General features: G+C 36.4%; 1 protein-coding gene across 3 annotated transcripts in view; it reads left to right on the top strand.

The window, feature by feature from the left end:
• CDK15 (cyclin dependent kinase 15) overlaps positions 1 to 13274 on the top strand; it is a 93154-nt gene that overhangs the window by 20454 nt on the left and 59426 nt on the right. For all 3 annotated transcript variants that reach the window (XM_033111518.1, XM_033111519.1, XM_033111517.1), the window contains exons 4-6: positions 1654 to 1733; positions 9915 to 10009; positions 10753 to 10815. In XM_033111518.1, coding sequence (XP_032967409.1) covers positions 1654 to 1733; positions 9915 to 10009; positions 10753 to 10815 — 238 coding nt within the window. The remainder of the gene's footprint in view (positions 1 to 1653; positions 1734 to 9914; positions 10010 to 10752; positions 10816 to 13274) is intronic.

Below are 13274 nucleotides of genomic sequence, written 5' to 3'. Positions count from 1 at the left end.
AGATTGGAAATGTCCATGGTGTCCCATCTATCCAAGTATGTTCTAGAGAGCCCCAATTCTGAGATCTTCATAGAGCTTTCATTGAAACAGTTACCATTGTCAAATTGACACAGCATATCCTAGAACAAAATCAAATGTGATCCTTTATTGTGGTGCTCTCGACATCTTTAAAATGTTAACGGAGACCAGGACTCTCTAAGAAAGAATGAGAAAATTTAAAAAGTGTGAAGCATTTTCCAAACATATTTGACCAAAAAAACTTTTGGTTGTGAGGTGTATGGGAACTCTTTGTTCTATCTTCTCAATTTTTCTGTAAACTTAAAACTATTCTTAAAAAATAAAAACAAAACAAAAAACAGCTCTGCCAAGTTTTGGCAAGGGGTTGCTGGAATGGCCATTTTTATGACCAGCGAGTGGTGCGATTACTCTGTGGCACAGTTTGGAAACATACGTTCAAAACAATAAAAATGTGCACAGCATACTCTTTAATTTAGCAGTTGCACTTTTACCCTATAAAAATAATAGAGGCTGTGTGAAAAGATTGATCTACAAATATGATCATCACTGTATTTTTAAAATAGTCAAAAGTTAGAAAAAATTTAAAAGCATTTGGAATCGGCTGAACACATTGTAGTACATTTATGTGACGAAATATTATGTCATAATTAAATATCATAATACAAGAATGAAAAAGTTAAATGGAGGAAAAACAAGTTATTAATAAGAAGCTATTATATGATATGAATCCCACTGTACTAAAAGTAATATATTTATACTTGCATTAAAATCTCTGTTCTCCAGCACTTAGCTTATATATCAGCAAGCAAAACAATAAGTGGAGAGCAGGAGATGAAGAGAGAGAATGGTGGGATGGGGCAGATCAGTAGCACCTAGGAGGCCACAAGAATTTGGCTTGTATTCAGAGTCAAATGCGGAGATACTGGTGTGTTTTGAGTAGAGAAGTGATTTGTTTTGACTTTTACTCAAAAAGGATGCTCTGGCTACTCTGTTGAGAATAGACAGTAGGGTTACAAGTGTACAAGCAAGGAGATTGTTTAGGAGGTCACTACAATAATTCTGATGAAAAATAAGAATGGTTCAGATAAGTGTGCAAAGGGAAATAAAAGGAACAATATACATGAAAATATTATGAAGATGGACTTTGTTGCGGGGAGGGGGGGTCGTTCTCTGCTTTTCTCTATTCTCCAAATTTTTATTAATGAACAGTTACCACTTTGGTAAAGAGGGAAAAGGAAGTTATATATACATATATATCCAAAAATGTATACATATTTTAAGAAAGGAAAATTGTATTAAAATTGTAATACTCAATATATACCTATAACAAAAGATGAATACAAGTCACGTTTGACTTCTGCAATTACAAGAGGTGCTCAAAGTGGTTACCATCAGTGTCCAGACACTTCTGATTATGGCCAACTACTGCTTGAGCAATGTTGACCAAAGTGTCCACTTGTATACAGTTTTTTGGTACCCCTGGTATATGACTTTTAAACTTTTTATTTTAAAAAAATTGTAGATTCATATGCTGGAATATATTTTGAAGGAAAAACTGTTTTTATTTAACTATCCTTAGTATAAAATTGCTGGTCTGAATCATCTGAATGTGTGCCCTTCTCCCCATTCTTCTAGGATAAACAGACAACTAGTGGCTTTAAAAGTCATCAGCATGAATGAAGAAGAAGGAGTCCCATTTACGGCTATCCGGGAAGGTAAGAACAGTAAAATGGACCCAACAGATCTATTTTAAGTCCTTGCTTTGGGGAAAAAAATGCATTGAGTCTATACATTCTAAATATTTCTATACATCTAGATATTTCTAGAAGTAATATCATTGCAATTTTATTCTTCATACCAGTTTTCCAAATATATTTACACTATCATTTTATTTATTTTTGAGGAAATTAAGACTCAAAACTATTGTATTAGTTGACCAAGACTATGAACTCAATGAATATTTACTAAGTACCTTCTGTGTGTTTGGTCCCATGCTAAGTGCTAAGGCTGTATCTATACAATCCCAGAAAAATCCATGTAAAAGAGAAAATAAATAATATAATCACACAAATTCTGAGTAAACCATTTGCTTGAAAATAATAAGTTGTTTAGATAACACTTGCAAAACTGTTTGGGAAGGCATTTAATGTTGTCCCTGTATTTTCTCTGTACCCTGCATTATGGCAAGTGGGTGAGGAATCTGGTGTCAGACAGACCTGGGTTTGAATCTTAGATCTATTACTAGTGGTGTGACTGTGGGTAGACTACTTTACCTAGTTAAGACTCATTTTATTGCAAAAGATGGTAATAGTATCTATTTCTTTTGACATTTGAGTTGTTAGGAGGATTAAATGAGAATATGCTCTTAAAGCACTAATCACAGAATCTGTTTTCAGAATTTCACAAATATTGTCTATTATTCCATTCTTGTTCTTTTCCTTCAGCGATGTCTTGTTCATCATCAAGATAACTAGTAATTTATAACATAAAAATCAAGCCAATATAGTGAAAATAAATCATTAAAATTTCAATTTATTAACCTTTTTATATGAGCCATTTGAAATAAAATGATAACAGGATTGTTATCCATTTCAGCAAAGACCCAGAGAAATGGCTCTTCCCTGGCCTTACTTTCTCCTGTTTACTTCATTTTCCCTTCTTTATGAGCACATCTTGTATGCAAAGCATATTGCTGGGTGTTGTGATGGATGAGAAGAAAAGGCCTGATCTTGCTCTATATCATTTTCAGACATAACAGAGCAGATGGTTCCAGTTACAACTAGTGTTATAATGGAGGTTAAAACACATAAACTAAGATGAGAACCAGTTAGTGTCAGTGTGGCTAATGGAGTCAGTAGATTTTGAATGGAGCGTGGAAGGATGGGTTATGCAAACAGGCATAGATAAAAGCAATTCAGAAAATGAGTTTATAACTGAATTTGATGCCATTTTCAAAAGTCTTTTGGAGCCCTTGGGAAATGTGTCATTTTGAATTTAAGTAGAAGGGCCAAATGGCTATTGGGCTAGCCAGGAATGCCGCCTGGTAGGATCAGGTGCATTCTGGAGGAAAAGCATGGCTTTCAGTGTTTAATATAATGGAAGTTGCATTTACTAATGCACTTATTAGTGCTCCCCATAAAAGAATGATCAGATTTAGAAAGAAATGTGGATAGGTTAAAAGAGTATTTCTGAATGTAATAGGAGTCACCAGCATAGAGGTCTTGAGGCCCAGGTTCACCCCATTCTCATGGTGTTTTCTTTGTGCACTTGAGCTTGTCTATTGCTTTAGGCTTCCCTTGCTCACATTTTCCCCACAGCCAAGTTTATCATGTTGACATTTGACAAAACCTTTTGCCGGTTTGCTAACAGATGGTTCTCAGCATGGTTCAGAAAAGCTGATCTGTATTGTTCTATATGCTAAATGTTTCTTTCATTGCATCTTTACCAAGGAATTGCCTCTCCATCGCAGGTGTTTGCAGTTACATTTAGTATTCAATGGTGGACTTTCTTGATTTGCTTTATATAATATGAAATAAAGGACTTACCTTACTGAATGCTTTGCTTATATAATATTAAAAACCACAAAAGAATTTTTGACACATTGGAGGTTGTTAGGCATGTAATTTCTAACAATGAATGTTTCGTTTTCCACCAGTGTAAAAGCTGGGAGCCCTTGTTAGAAAGCCCTCTCCCCTCAAGAAGATACGAGACCTCATTTGAAAACTTTGGCACTGTCCAATTTTTCCTGTAAGAACTTTAAGGATGTGAGACCAAGAAGACAGGAAGTTAAATGACAAGGGCTGGAAGGCAAAATTACAACAGCTGGAATTCATTAGTTAAAATCTAGGGTCACTGGCTAAAAAGGCAACCAAAAGCCACGTGCAGAAAAACTGAACGAGTAATGCAGACTTCTTTTAAAAGCCTTGACGCTGGAATTACTTTTTCTGAACAGTCTGGTCCCACTGATGGTCTATAAGCCAAAGATTTATTGAACAGAGTTTAAGTACACATACTATCTCTCTCTACGCACATGTAAGAGGAATACATGTGGCAGTTTATTAATCTGGTCATTTGGAAACCTATTTAACCTTAACATGTAATATTATGACTTTGCAAAAGTATGAACAGCACTAAGGGAAACACTTTAATACCCTTGCCAGATAATTTTCATGTGTTACCCCTTTCATTCTTGTTATCAACCTTTGGAGATCAATCTTCTAATACATAGCTGTGATTCAAACATAATCTCTCTGGTTCAAAAATCCATCCACTCTCTATGCATTCATTCTACAAATATTTATTGAGCACCTACTCTGGCCAGGCGCTCTGCTGACTGCTAGATACACAGTAGTGTATACAATAGACATATTCTCTACCCTCACTTCTTGGCTAATTAAAAAGATTAGCTACTTCATAGCAACTTAGAAAATCTTTCATAACCGGCTCTAGAATGATGTGTTAAGTGTATATGTTTACAATGAGGAGAAAATACTTTCATTTGAATAGACTACTATCTTAATGTTTTAACTTTTTATATAAAAACATGTTCCTAGTTTTATTAAATGGTGTATCAATATCTTAATACTGTACGTTATTTTAAATATCTTTCTATAAAATTAGAATTTTTTTGGTTTAAACCCAGGACTTTCAGCCTGTTAGCATTTGTTTAGGAAGCAGTGATATGTATAACTAACCTTTTTTGAGGACTAGGCATATGACATACGCTCTCCCACACCCCTACACACATTATTATTTTTTAAAAACCCTTACATCAACTCTGGGAGGTGTGTTTTTGTTGTAGAGATGAAGGAATCTGAACCTCAGAGAGATTAGGTTACTGAGAGATCTCAGAACTAGTGAACAGAGTTGATAGGTGGTAGAATCCAATCTCTTCTATTCAAAATCCTTTCTACTTCATTATGATAAATTCAGAACTCCTTAATTCAAGTATTTCTCCTTTAGCAACAGTAAAAATAAAAACCTATTTTTATGATACATTATGTATAAATGTTAAGCAAAATGTAGAAGAAACATTTTAAAGAAAATAATATATAATATTGTATATTGGTCAATTCTGATTCCATCATGGACTCTACACCAGTAATTGCTTAAATTACCAGTGTTTAAATCAGAAATAGTTTTAACTGAGAATCTTTTAATATCATTCTCTAGTAGAAAACATTACAAAGTAATTATTACCAGTTCATATATGAGAAAACTGAGCCAAAAATAGACCAAGGAACCTCTCCAAGGTCATACAGTGAGGTAGAGGATACCAGTTAGAACCGCTGAGTCATTGACTACCACAAATAGATTGTGACAGGCCAGGTTGATGAGAAGTCCTCCACTGAATGCAATCAAATCACATCACATCATAGAATCACATCATGGATCACATCATGGACATTTACATGTGCATAGTTACATTTTTTTAAAAATAGAATTAACTTTTTTTTTTTTTAATTGGGGAATATTAGGGAACACTGTGTTTTTCCAGGGCCCATCAGCTCCAAGTTGTTGTCCTTCAATCTAGTTGTTGAGAGCTCAGCTCAGCTCCAAGTCCAGTTGCCGTTTTCAATCTTTAGTTGCAGGGGGCACAGCCCACCATTCCATGTGGGAATTGAACCAGCAACCTTGTTGAGAGCTCACTCTCTAGCCAACTGAGCCATCCAGCTGCCCCTCTGGAAGCTCCGCAGCAGCTCATTGTCTTCAATCTAGTTGTGGAGGGTGCAGCTCTCTGGCCCATGTGGGAATCGAACCAGCAACCTTGTTGTTCAGAGCTCACGCTCTAACCAACTGAGCCATCCGGGCGCCCCTATTTTTATAAAACAAAATGATGCCAGGATGATGGTATGTGATCCAATTAAAATTCCCTCCGAAATCAGATAACTACTTATTTAATATCTGTCTTAAGAGTTATCTTGATGATTTCTTTTCTTGGAATGCATAATAGGACGCTTTGACTTGAATTGTGAAACCCAGGCCAGAGAAAATGAAACATCAGTAACTATAAGCTCTTTTTAATTCAGTGCCCAGTTGGGTTGGGGATGGGAATTGTCTCCATTATTGACTCCCATATAAACTCTCCAATCTTCATTACAACTGTCTGGCACCACATGCCAGGCCTGTACTAGGTGCTGGAGATATAAAGGCAGGGACAGGAGCAGTACATGCCCTTAAAGAGTTCACAGCCTAGAAAGGCTTTGACTACCAGGCACTTACTATGTATAGCAGTGCCTTGTTCTTCCTGTTCATCATCATCTTTTACCTTTCCTTCTAAACTAAAATAGAACAGAGTAGAGTAACATCAAAACTTCATGATCCATTGCACTAGCAAAGCATCAACTTTTATAAAACTTTAGTGAATGACAAATCCCAACGAAATGAAGAAAAGCAAGAAATTAAAGATTCTCATATCATTGCAAGATTCAAATGATTATTTTTCACTAAATTATTAAATATCTTACATATATAAGAATCAGATTAAATTCCATGTAATGTTCAACCGGTTGGTCATACTAAACACATTTTTCGACATTTAAAATAAAGAAAGAGATACTTTGCATTTTTAAAACAAGTTTAATAACTTTCAGTCATGAGTCATTTTTCGTGGTCTTTGGCATTATATTGTTTTCTTCAGATTTTCTCTCTGGTTTTTCTGGGTGTTCTCATGATCATACCAGGTTAATATATGCAGAATTCTTGCAACAATGCGTGGCATCTGGTAAATGCTCAGTGAGTGTTAGCTGTCATCGTCGCCATCATCATTATCATTATAAAGTTATTTTGGAAACACTCAGAGAAATTCCATTGTGATTCCATTTGTTGGGAGCTTTAAAGACTCTTCAATTTATCTTTGTGTCTTTTCTTTGAATATATGAGTTATAAAAATAATAATTTTACAGGAATCAGAATGCTCTGATTTTAAGATCTTTTCCTCTCAGTTGACTTTTGCGTCCCTCAGCTGATTAGCCTGCAGAATACACCACATCCTGCTGTGAAGTTTATGAGGCAGCCTTGAAATTAGAAGAAAGATTTTTTCCTTCCTGGGTTTGAGACCAACACATCTGAGGCTGCAGGCATTTTAGATCCCTCTGGTGGATGGACCAAACAATATATGAACACCATGAGATAAATGCTTTAAACATCATCTGCTCTTTTATGTAAATTTCCTATTATTAGTAATCAAAAGTCATAGTTTCCATGTAAGTATTTTGGTATTTCTGGGGTGTTAAAAAAGCAGTAGTAGATATGGCCATAACACACACAACATTTATAATCTAATGAGGAAGACAACTAAAAGAAAAACAAAAAATAAAGCATCTTCAGGAGAAACACCCTATGCCAACCAATTATAGGTATAGAACTGATACTAGGAAATTAGTGGCCACTAATTCAATAGTAAACATTTATTGAATGTTCATAATATAGCAGACATTGTTTTAGACACTGAAGATATAGCAATAAGCAAAAAGACAAAAGTGCCTACTCTCAATGGAGTTTATATTCTTAAGGGTGGAGACAAACAATGAACACAAATGTAATATGTCAGGGATAATATCTGCTATAATATGTCAGGGGTGAGAAGTTCTATGAAGAAGAACAAAACAAGACAGAGGGACAGGGGATCACATGGTTGGGTTAGGGGAGGGGGGCAGCTATTTCATCGAGAGGGGCCAAGGAAGTCAAGACTTTAATGTGTATCATGTGTGTAGAGACCTGAGGGAAGCAAGGGAGGAAACATGCAGAGAGCTGAGCTAAGAGGGTTGCAGGCAGACAAAGGTAAGTGTAAGACCCAGGGAGGAAATGTATTTGTAAGGGTCCAAAGAACAGCTAGGAGGCCACGATTGATAGAACCAAGATGCAAGGATGGGAGTGTGAGTTGGTGAGGGCAGGAGGTGATAGGCTGGGCAGGCCATAGTAAGTCCTTTAGATTTTACTCTGAGTGCAATGAGAGACACTGGAGTGTTTGGAACTAGGAGGGACAAGCCCTAACTTCTGTTTGAGTGGTATCTCAGTGGCTGGCTGTTCTGTAGGAAGGAAGGGAGGAAGCAGGGAAACAGGTGAGTAGGTATTTGCGATAATTCAGCCAAGACATGATGATGGGTTGGCCCAGGACGGTAGCATAGGAGATGGCAAGAAGGGAGGGATTGCTGATGGATTGGATGAGGGTTTGAGAAAAAATTGTTGAGAGGAGTTGCCATTTACTAGAATCCTCATCAAATGGGTTGGTTAAGAAGATTTCTGCAAAAAAATTAAGATTGAAGATAAGACTAATAATGCAAACATAAGTGAACAACAGAGAAATGGCAAAACGGACACTTTCCCTTCTCTTATAAAACAGAAATTATCAAGAAAACTATGTGAAATAAAGATTTACACCCACTATTGTTAGCAGTGAGTCTCATCCTAAGTAAATATTGTTCCTTGAGCTTTTTAGCAAATGGTAGGATGAAGCCATTATAATTCACAAAACATGTCACTACGATTTTTAAAATAAGCATCAAGAGTTTTAATAATATCATATTTAAGTGAAACTAAATTTGATATTAAAAATAAATTTAAATATCTTTACAATATTCTTAGCAATTTCAGCTTTATCATATCCTTTTAAAATCTAGTTTTGGTGAACGTTTTGCTGTGTGTGTGTGTGTGTGTGTGTGTGTGTGTGTGTGTGTGTGTAGAAAGCGAGAGTGTGTGAGAAAGTGAACATAATTTACACATAAAATACAAGCATTTTCAACTGATGGTCAGAAGTATTGTAATTATTGAAGGTGTTAAAAATTCTAGCAGAAAACAACAAAGATTTTTCTGCTTAAGATGGCGCAGTAGGTAAATGCCGTGCTTGCCTCCTTTTATGACCACATCAAAATTACAACTAAACTACAGAAGAACCATCACTGAGCATTCTTACAGAATTCCAGTAGAGAGTTGGTGCAGGAGATTCATGATATACAGGCATACTGTGCAGAACATTGATTTGCATTTTTATACTTTTAATTTTTCCTTTAAGTTTTACGGACACTATTTCTTCATGCAAGAATGTCCTGAACTGAGACTCATCTCCTATTGTGCCTTTTCTGGTCTTCACCCTTCTGGTTCTCTTACCTCTGGAGCCCCCAAAGACAGCCTTTTAAACTCCCTCCCTACCACTCACTGGCCTTTTGTGGTGACCTCTCCCCTTTAAGTCTGCTTTTACTGACCTAATAACAACCTGTTGTTGAAGATGCAAGAGACAGTCCTCAGACCTCCCTACTCTCACTCCCCTGGGCTCCGCAAGTTTGGCCCTGTCCTTTTTTCAAGTTTGCATTTTCTCCTTTCCACAGTGGTTTGCAATTCTCCCTTTAAGAAAGCCCCTCTACTCACTATTATGTTTCAACAATCTTTTATCCCACGCTCTTTATCTCTGCCTTCTACCAATCACATCCATGGGCCCTGCTGACTCCCTGTGGGACTTTGAATTTTAGAGAATTGTCACATGTTGCAAAGTCCTGCTCTAGAAGGCAGAACATTGCATTTCCTGCTCCTCCAATGGCCTTAATCTCTCCAGGCCTCTTCTCCAGTAACTCTGCAGCAGAGATAATATTCCCAGAGGAAAGCATTTGCAAAGTGCTCTGAGTGCTTTGATGAAATTGATTAGGTAAATGGAAACATATTTTTTGCAACTGCTCTTGTCTATAAAAAAAATAAGTTATGCAAATACGATGACTTGCCATTTAACAAATAAAGGTCCTTTGTGATTTTAAATATTATTTCATAAGACATTTTATTCCAGCAGTAAAAAAAAAACAGAATGCTTGATTTGACACGTTTAAAAAAATAAATATTACTTGATATCTTTAAAGCAGTACTTTCATTATCAATGATTAAATTAATATTTTGTTTAATTTTTCTAGCTTCTCTTTTGAAGTGTTTGAAACATGCCAATATTGTGCTCCTGCATGACATAATCCACACCAAAGAGACACTGACGTTCGTTTTTGAATACATGGTGAGTTGCCCCAGCAGTTTACAAAGCAAGAGGGAAAAGCCTGGTGCTTGTATAATGAATCTGTTAATATTTTATGGCATGATAAAACTTTCATTACAATGTGGAAAGTGTCATGGAAATTTTCATTATTGTGATTAGCAGAGTCTATTGTTCTTACACTTATTCTTTAATCCTGCTTCTTTACCCACTCTATTTGCTGTCTTTTTTCCCCTCATCAGCAATAATTAAAAAAAGCACTTTGAGTCTGCCTCCTAAATAAAACTTTTGTACTTTTTAAAACCCATTTTTAATCACTATCTGAGCAGAACCCAACATTTTTTTCATTGACAATGTAGGCATAAATCACAAGGGTTTAAAAATTATATACAAATTTTCTAAAGAAAAACTCATTTTTGTATTTTTGAAAGGAAAACCTATTCATAGCAGACATAAATCATAAGGTATGTGTACTTGGCTTGCCTCCAGTGGGGTGAAAAATTCCTGTGTCATTGTATTCAGTGACAGTCATTTACAAGGAGCATCTCTGTGTAGAGAAACAAGCTTCCTTCTAAGAGTAGCCAGTTAGAAAGGCATATTGTGTTGGACCTTAACAGTGGGGTCTCAGAAATCCTGGTCATGTACCTTTTGCACCTTATTCTCAAAAATTCTGAACTTTGTAATACCTCTGACAGTCAAGGCTACGGGCTGCCTTAGGTCCCGGGTGTAAGCGCCACTAACATCAGTCTCTCCGCCATTTCGTGTAGCACACAGACCTGGCCCAGTACATGTCTCAGCACCCAGGAGGACTTCATCCCCACAATGTCAGGGTGAGTACTTTGAAGGTCAGGACTCTCCTCTGGCTTGCTCACAGAAGGAGAGTTTGAAACAGATGGCCATTACGAAGCAAAGTCCCAGATACTAAATAAAAAGATGGCCATTATTGATATTCTAGAAAAACGTTATTAAAAAAAAAAAGAGTTTTCCCTCAACATATGGAACAATGTTTAGCCGTTTTCTGGGTAGCCTAAACTTGTTGGTCATTGCCATCATGCAAATGTGTCTTTAAAGGCATAAACCAATTAAAAAGAATTACATTAAAAGGAAAGAAGTGAAGGTAGGCCATCATAAAATAAATACCTTCTTCATAGCACGCTAATGCGGTCTGTAATACAGTTTGTGTTGTATTTACAGTTCCAAACTAGAATTAGCTAACAAACTACCTTTGTTAGGTCTTAATCAGGTATCTTTTTGCCTGTTCTATCATATCCTATTATAGATGGGACCAACTTCAATTTTTCTAGTCATCAGCATAGAAATAATAATAAACTCTTAACTAGCTGTAATTCTACATGTATTATAAATTTTAGAAACCATTTGTATTTCATACTTTTCACTCCTTCAGGTTTTATCGGCACTAATTAATTTATTGGCACTTAACATAACCATATAAGATTTGTATATGATGTACTCATTCATTTAGCTAATATTTATGTATCCATTTAATGATTCACTCATTCAGGAAAAACATATTGAATACTTAGTACTATATTAAGTTCTGAGGTTTCACTAATGAGTAAGTTGTGTTTCTCATTTTCAATGTGCTTAAAGCCCAGTAAGATACATGGATTTAAATAGGCAGAGAGAAGCAAAGTCATTAGCGCTACGGCCGTGTTGACAGGAATATTATGAGAACTCATAAGAAGGGGCCTAATTCACTCTTGGACGCAGGGGGAGGGGTGGGGGGGGCGGGGACAAGGGGTTGAAGAGAGTGAAGAATTTTTAAAATAGCTATTGGAGAACGTGATAGAGAACTAACAAGGAAACCAAAAGGGTCTAGCTGTGTGTTAAAGACTCTAGTGAGAATGAAAATCATCAAATTATCAGCATGACCATGGGATATTTTTTTTTAATGGCAGTGCTTAGCAATTCAAATAGAGGAGCAGAGAAAGTAGACAGATTGATTCAGAGTTGGGGTTTTGCCAGATATGTGAGAGGAAAAGACCGTGGGGCAAGAGAATTGAAGAGATTGTCAAGAGAGAGGTTAAAATGATGGACAGTGGTTTCTAAACTGGGTCTAAGCTGAGGGAAGGAAGTGAAGATAGGCAGGTCGCTGATAGTTAGGGAGAGAACAGAAGAGCCAAGGAACTGGAGGTGTTGACCAAATAGAAGAACAGTTGGAGAAAGAATAACTGGAAAAAAAAAAAGTTTTCAGGCTTTTGTGACTCTCATATACCAGACATTGTACTCAACGCTTAGAAGGACAAAAAGACATAGAAGATGTGATTCCTACCCTCAGGACACTTACATCCAAATAAAGATGAAAGAGGTACATACCAATACTATTATAGGACATTTGTAAATAATGTCAAGTAAGAAATAAGACCTAGTATCGTAGACGTGCAAAGAAGTAAAATATAACTTTAAAGGGTTTTATTAAGCCAGAACTTTAAAAATGCATTGCATTTCAAGAGGCTGCAATAGGGGAAGGTGTTACAGAAAGAAGGAATGTTTTCAGCAAAGGGATGGAGCAGGGAAATAGAGCATGTGTTGAAGAAAGAGGATCCCAGAGTCATGGATTGTTAGGGTTAGAGGGCCCGCAGCAGTGTTCAGTCTTTGAGTTCTGACCCATTAGTGGATTATGAAATCCATTTGGTGATTAACGACCATTTAAAGAAATGAAATGGAATGGGTGAGAAGAGAATAGAAAATACTAGAGTGCATTACACCTTGTAAGAGTATTATTTTGTGCAACTTTGGTTCCAGTTGAAACTGTACTTAAAGCTATGTATGTATGTGAATACCGGGTACATATATATATTTCTCACTGTGGTTACAGTTTTAAAAGCTTTAAAAACATGGGGCTGGTCTAACTTTCTTATTTTGCAGAATTGGAATCCAAGGTTTGAGAGGACAAACATTTTGCCTGTGGGTATAGAACCAGCTTTTGCCATTGCTAACCGTGATTCTTGGTTAAGATTCTTTTCCACTAGTGCCATACTGCATCTCTCATCCTGTTGGCCTAAAATATAGAATATATTAGTGGAAAATAGACTGAGTAGGTGGCTGAGAGCCTTACTTTCTAAGATGTGGACTTTATTCCTTAGGTGGTAATTAAAGGGGTTTGAGTTGAGAGAGCATGACATGATCTGAAAGAAATGTATGTAACTGTGGTCTGCAGGATGGATTAAAGAGAGGAAACTGGAGTCAGGGATTCCAGTCAGGAGTTTGATGTGGTTTAGCCTGGTGCTTCTCAAACTTCAATGAGCCAGACGCATAACCTCGGGAT

Source organism: Rhinolophus ferrumequinum, chromosome 8, assembly GCF_004115265.2.
Source record: "Rhinolophus ferrumequinum isolate MPI-CBG mRhiFer1 chromosome 8, mRhiFer1_v1.p, whole genome shotgun sequence".
In the NCBI taxonomy this organism is placed as follows: Eukaryota; Metazoa; Chordata; class Mammalia; order Chiroptera; family Rhinolophidae; genus Rhinolophus; species Rhinolophus ferrumequinum.
The sequence above is the reverse complement of the archived record's forward strand: the minus strand, read 5'-3'. Positions and strand labels throughout refer to the sequence as shown.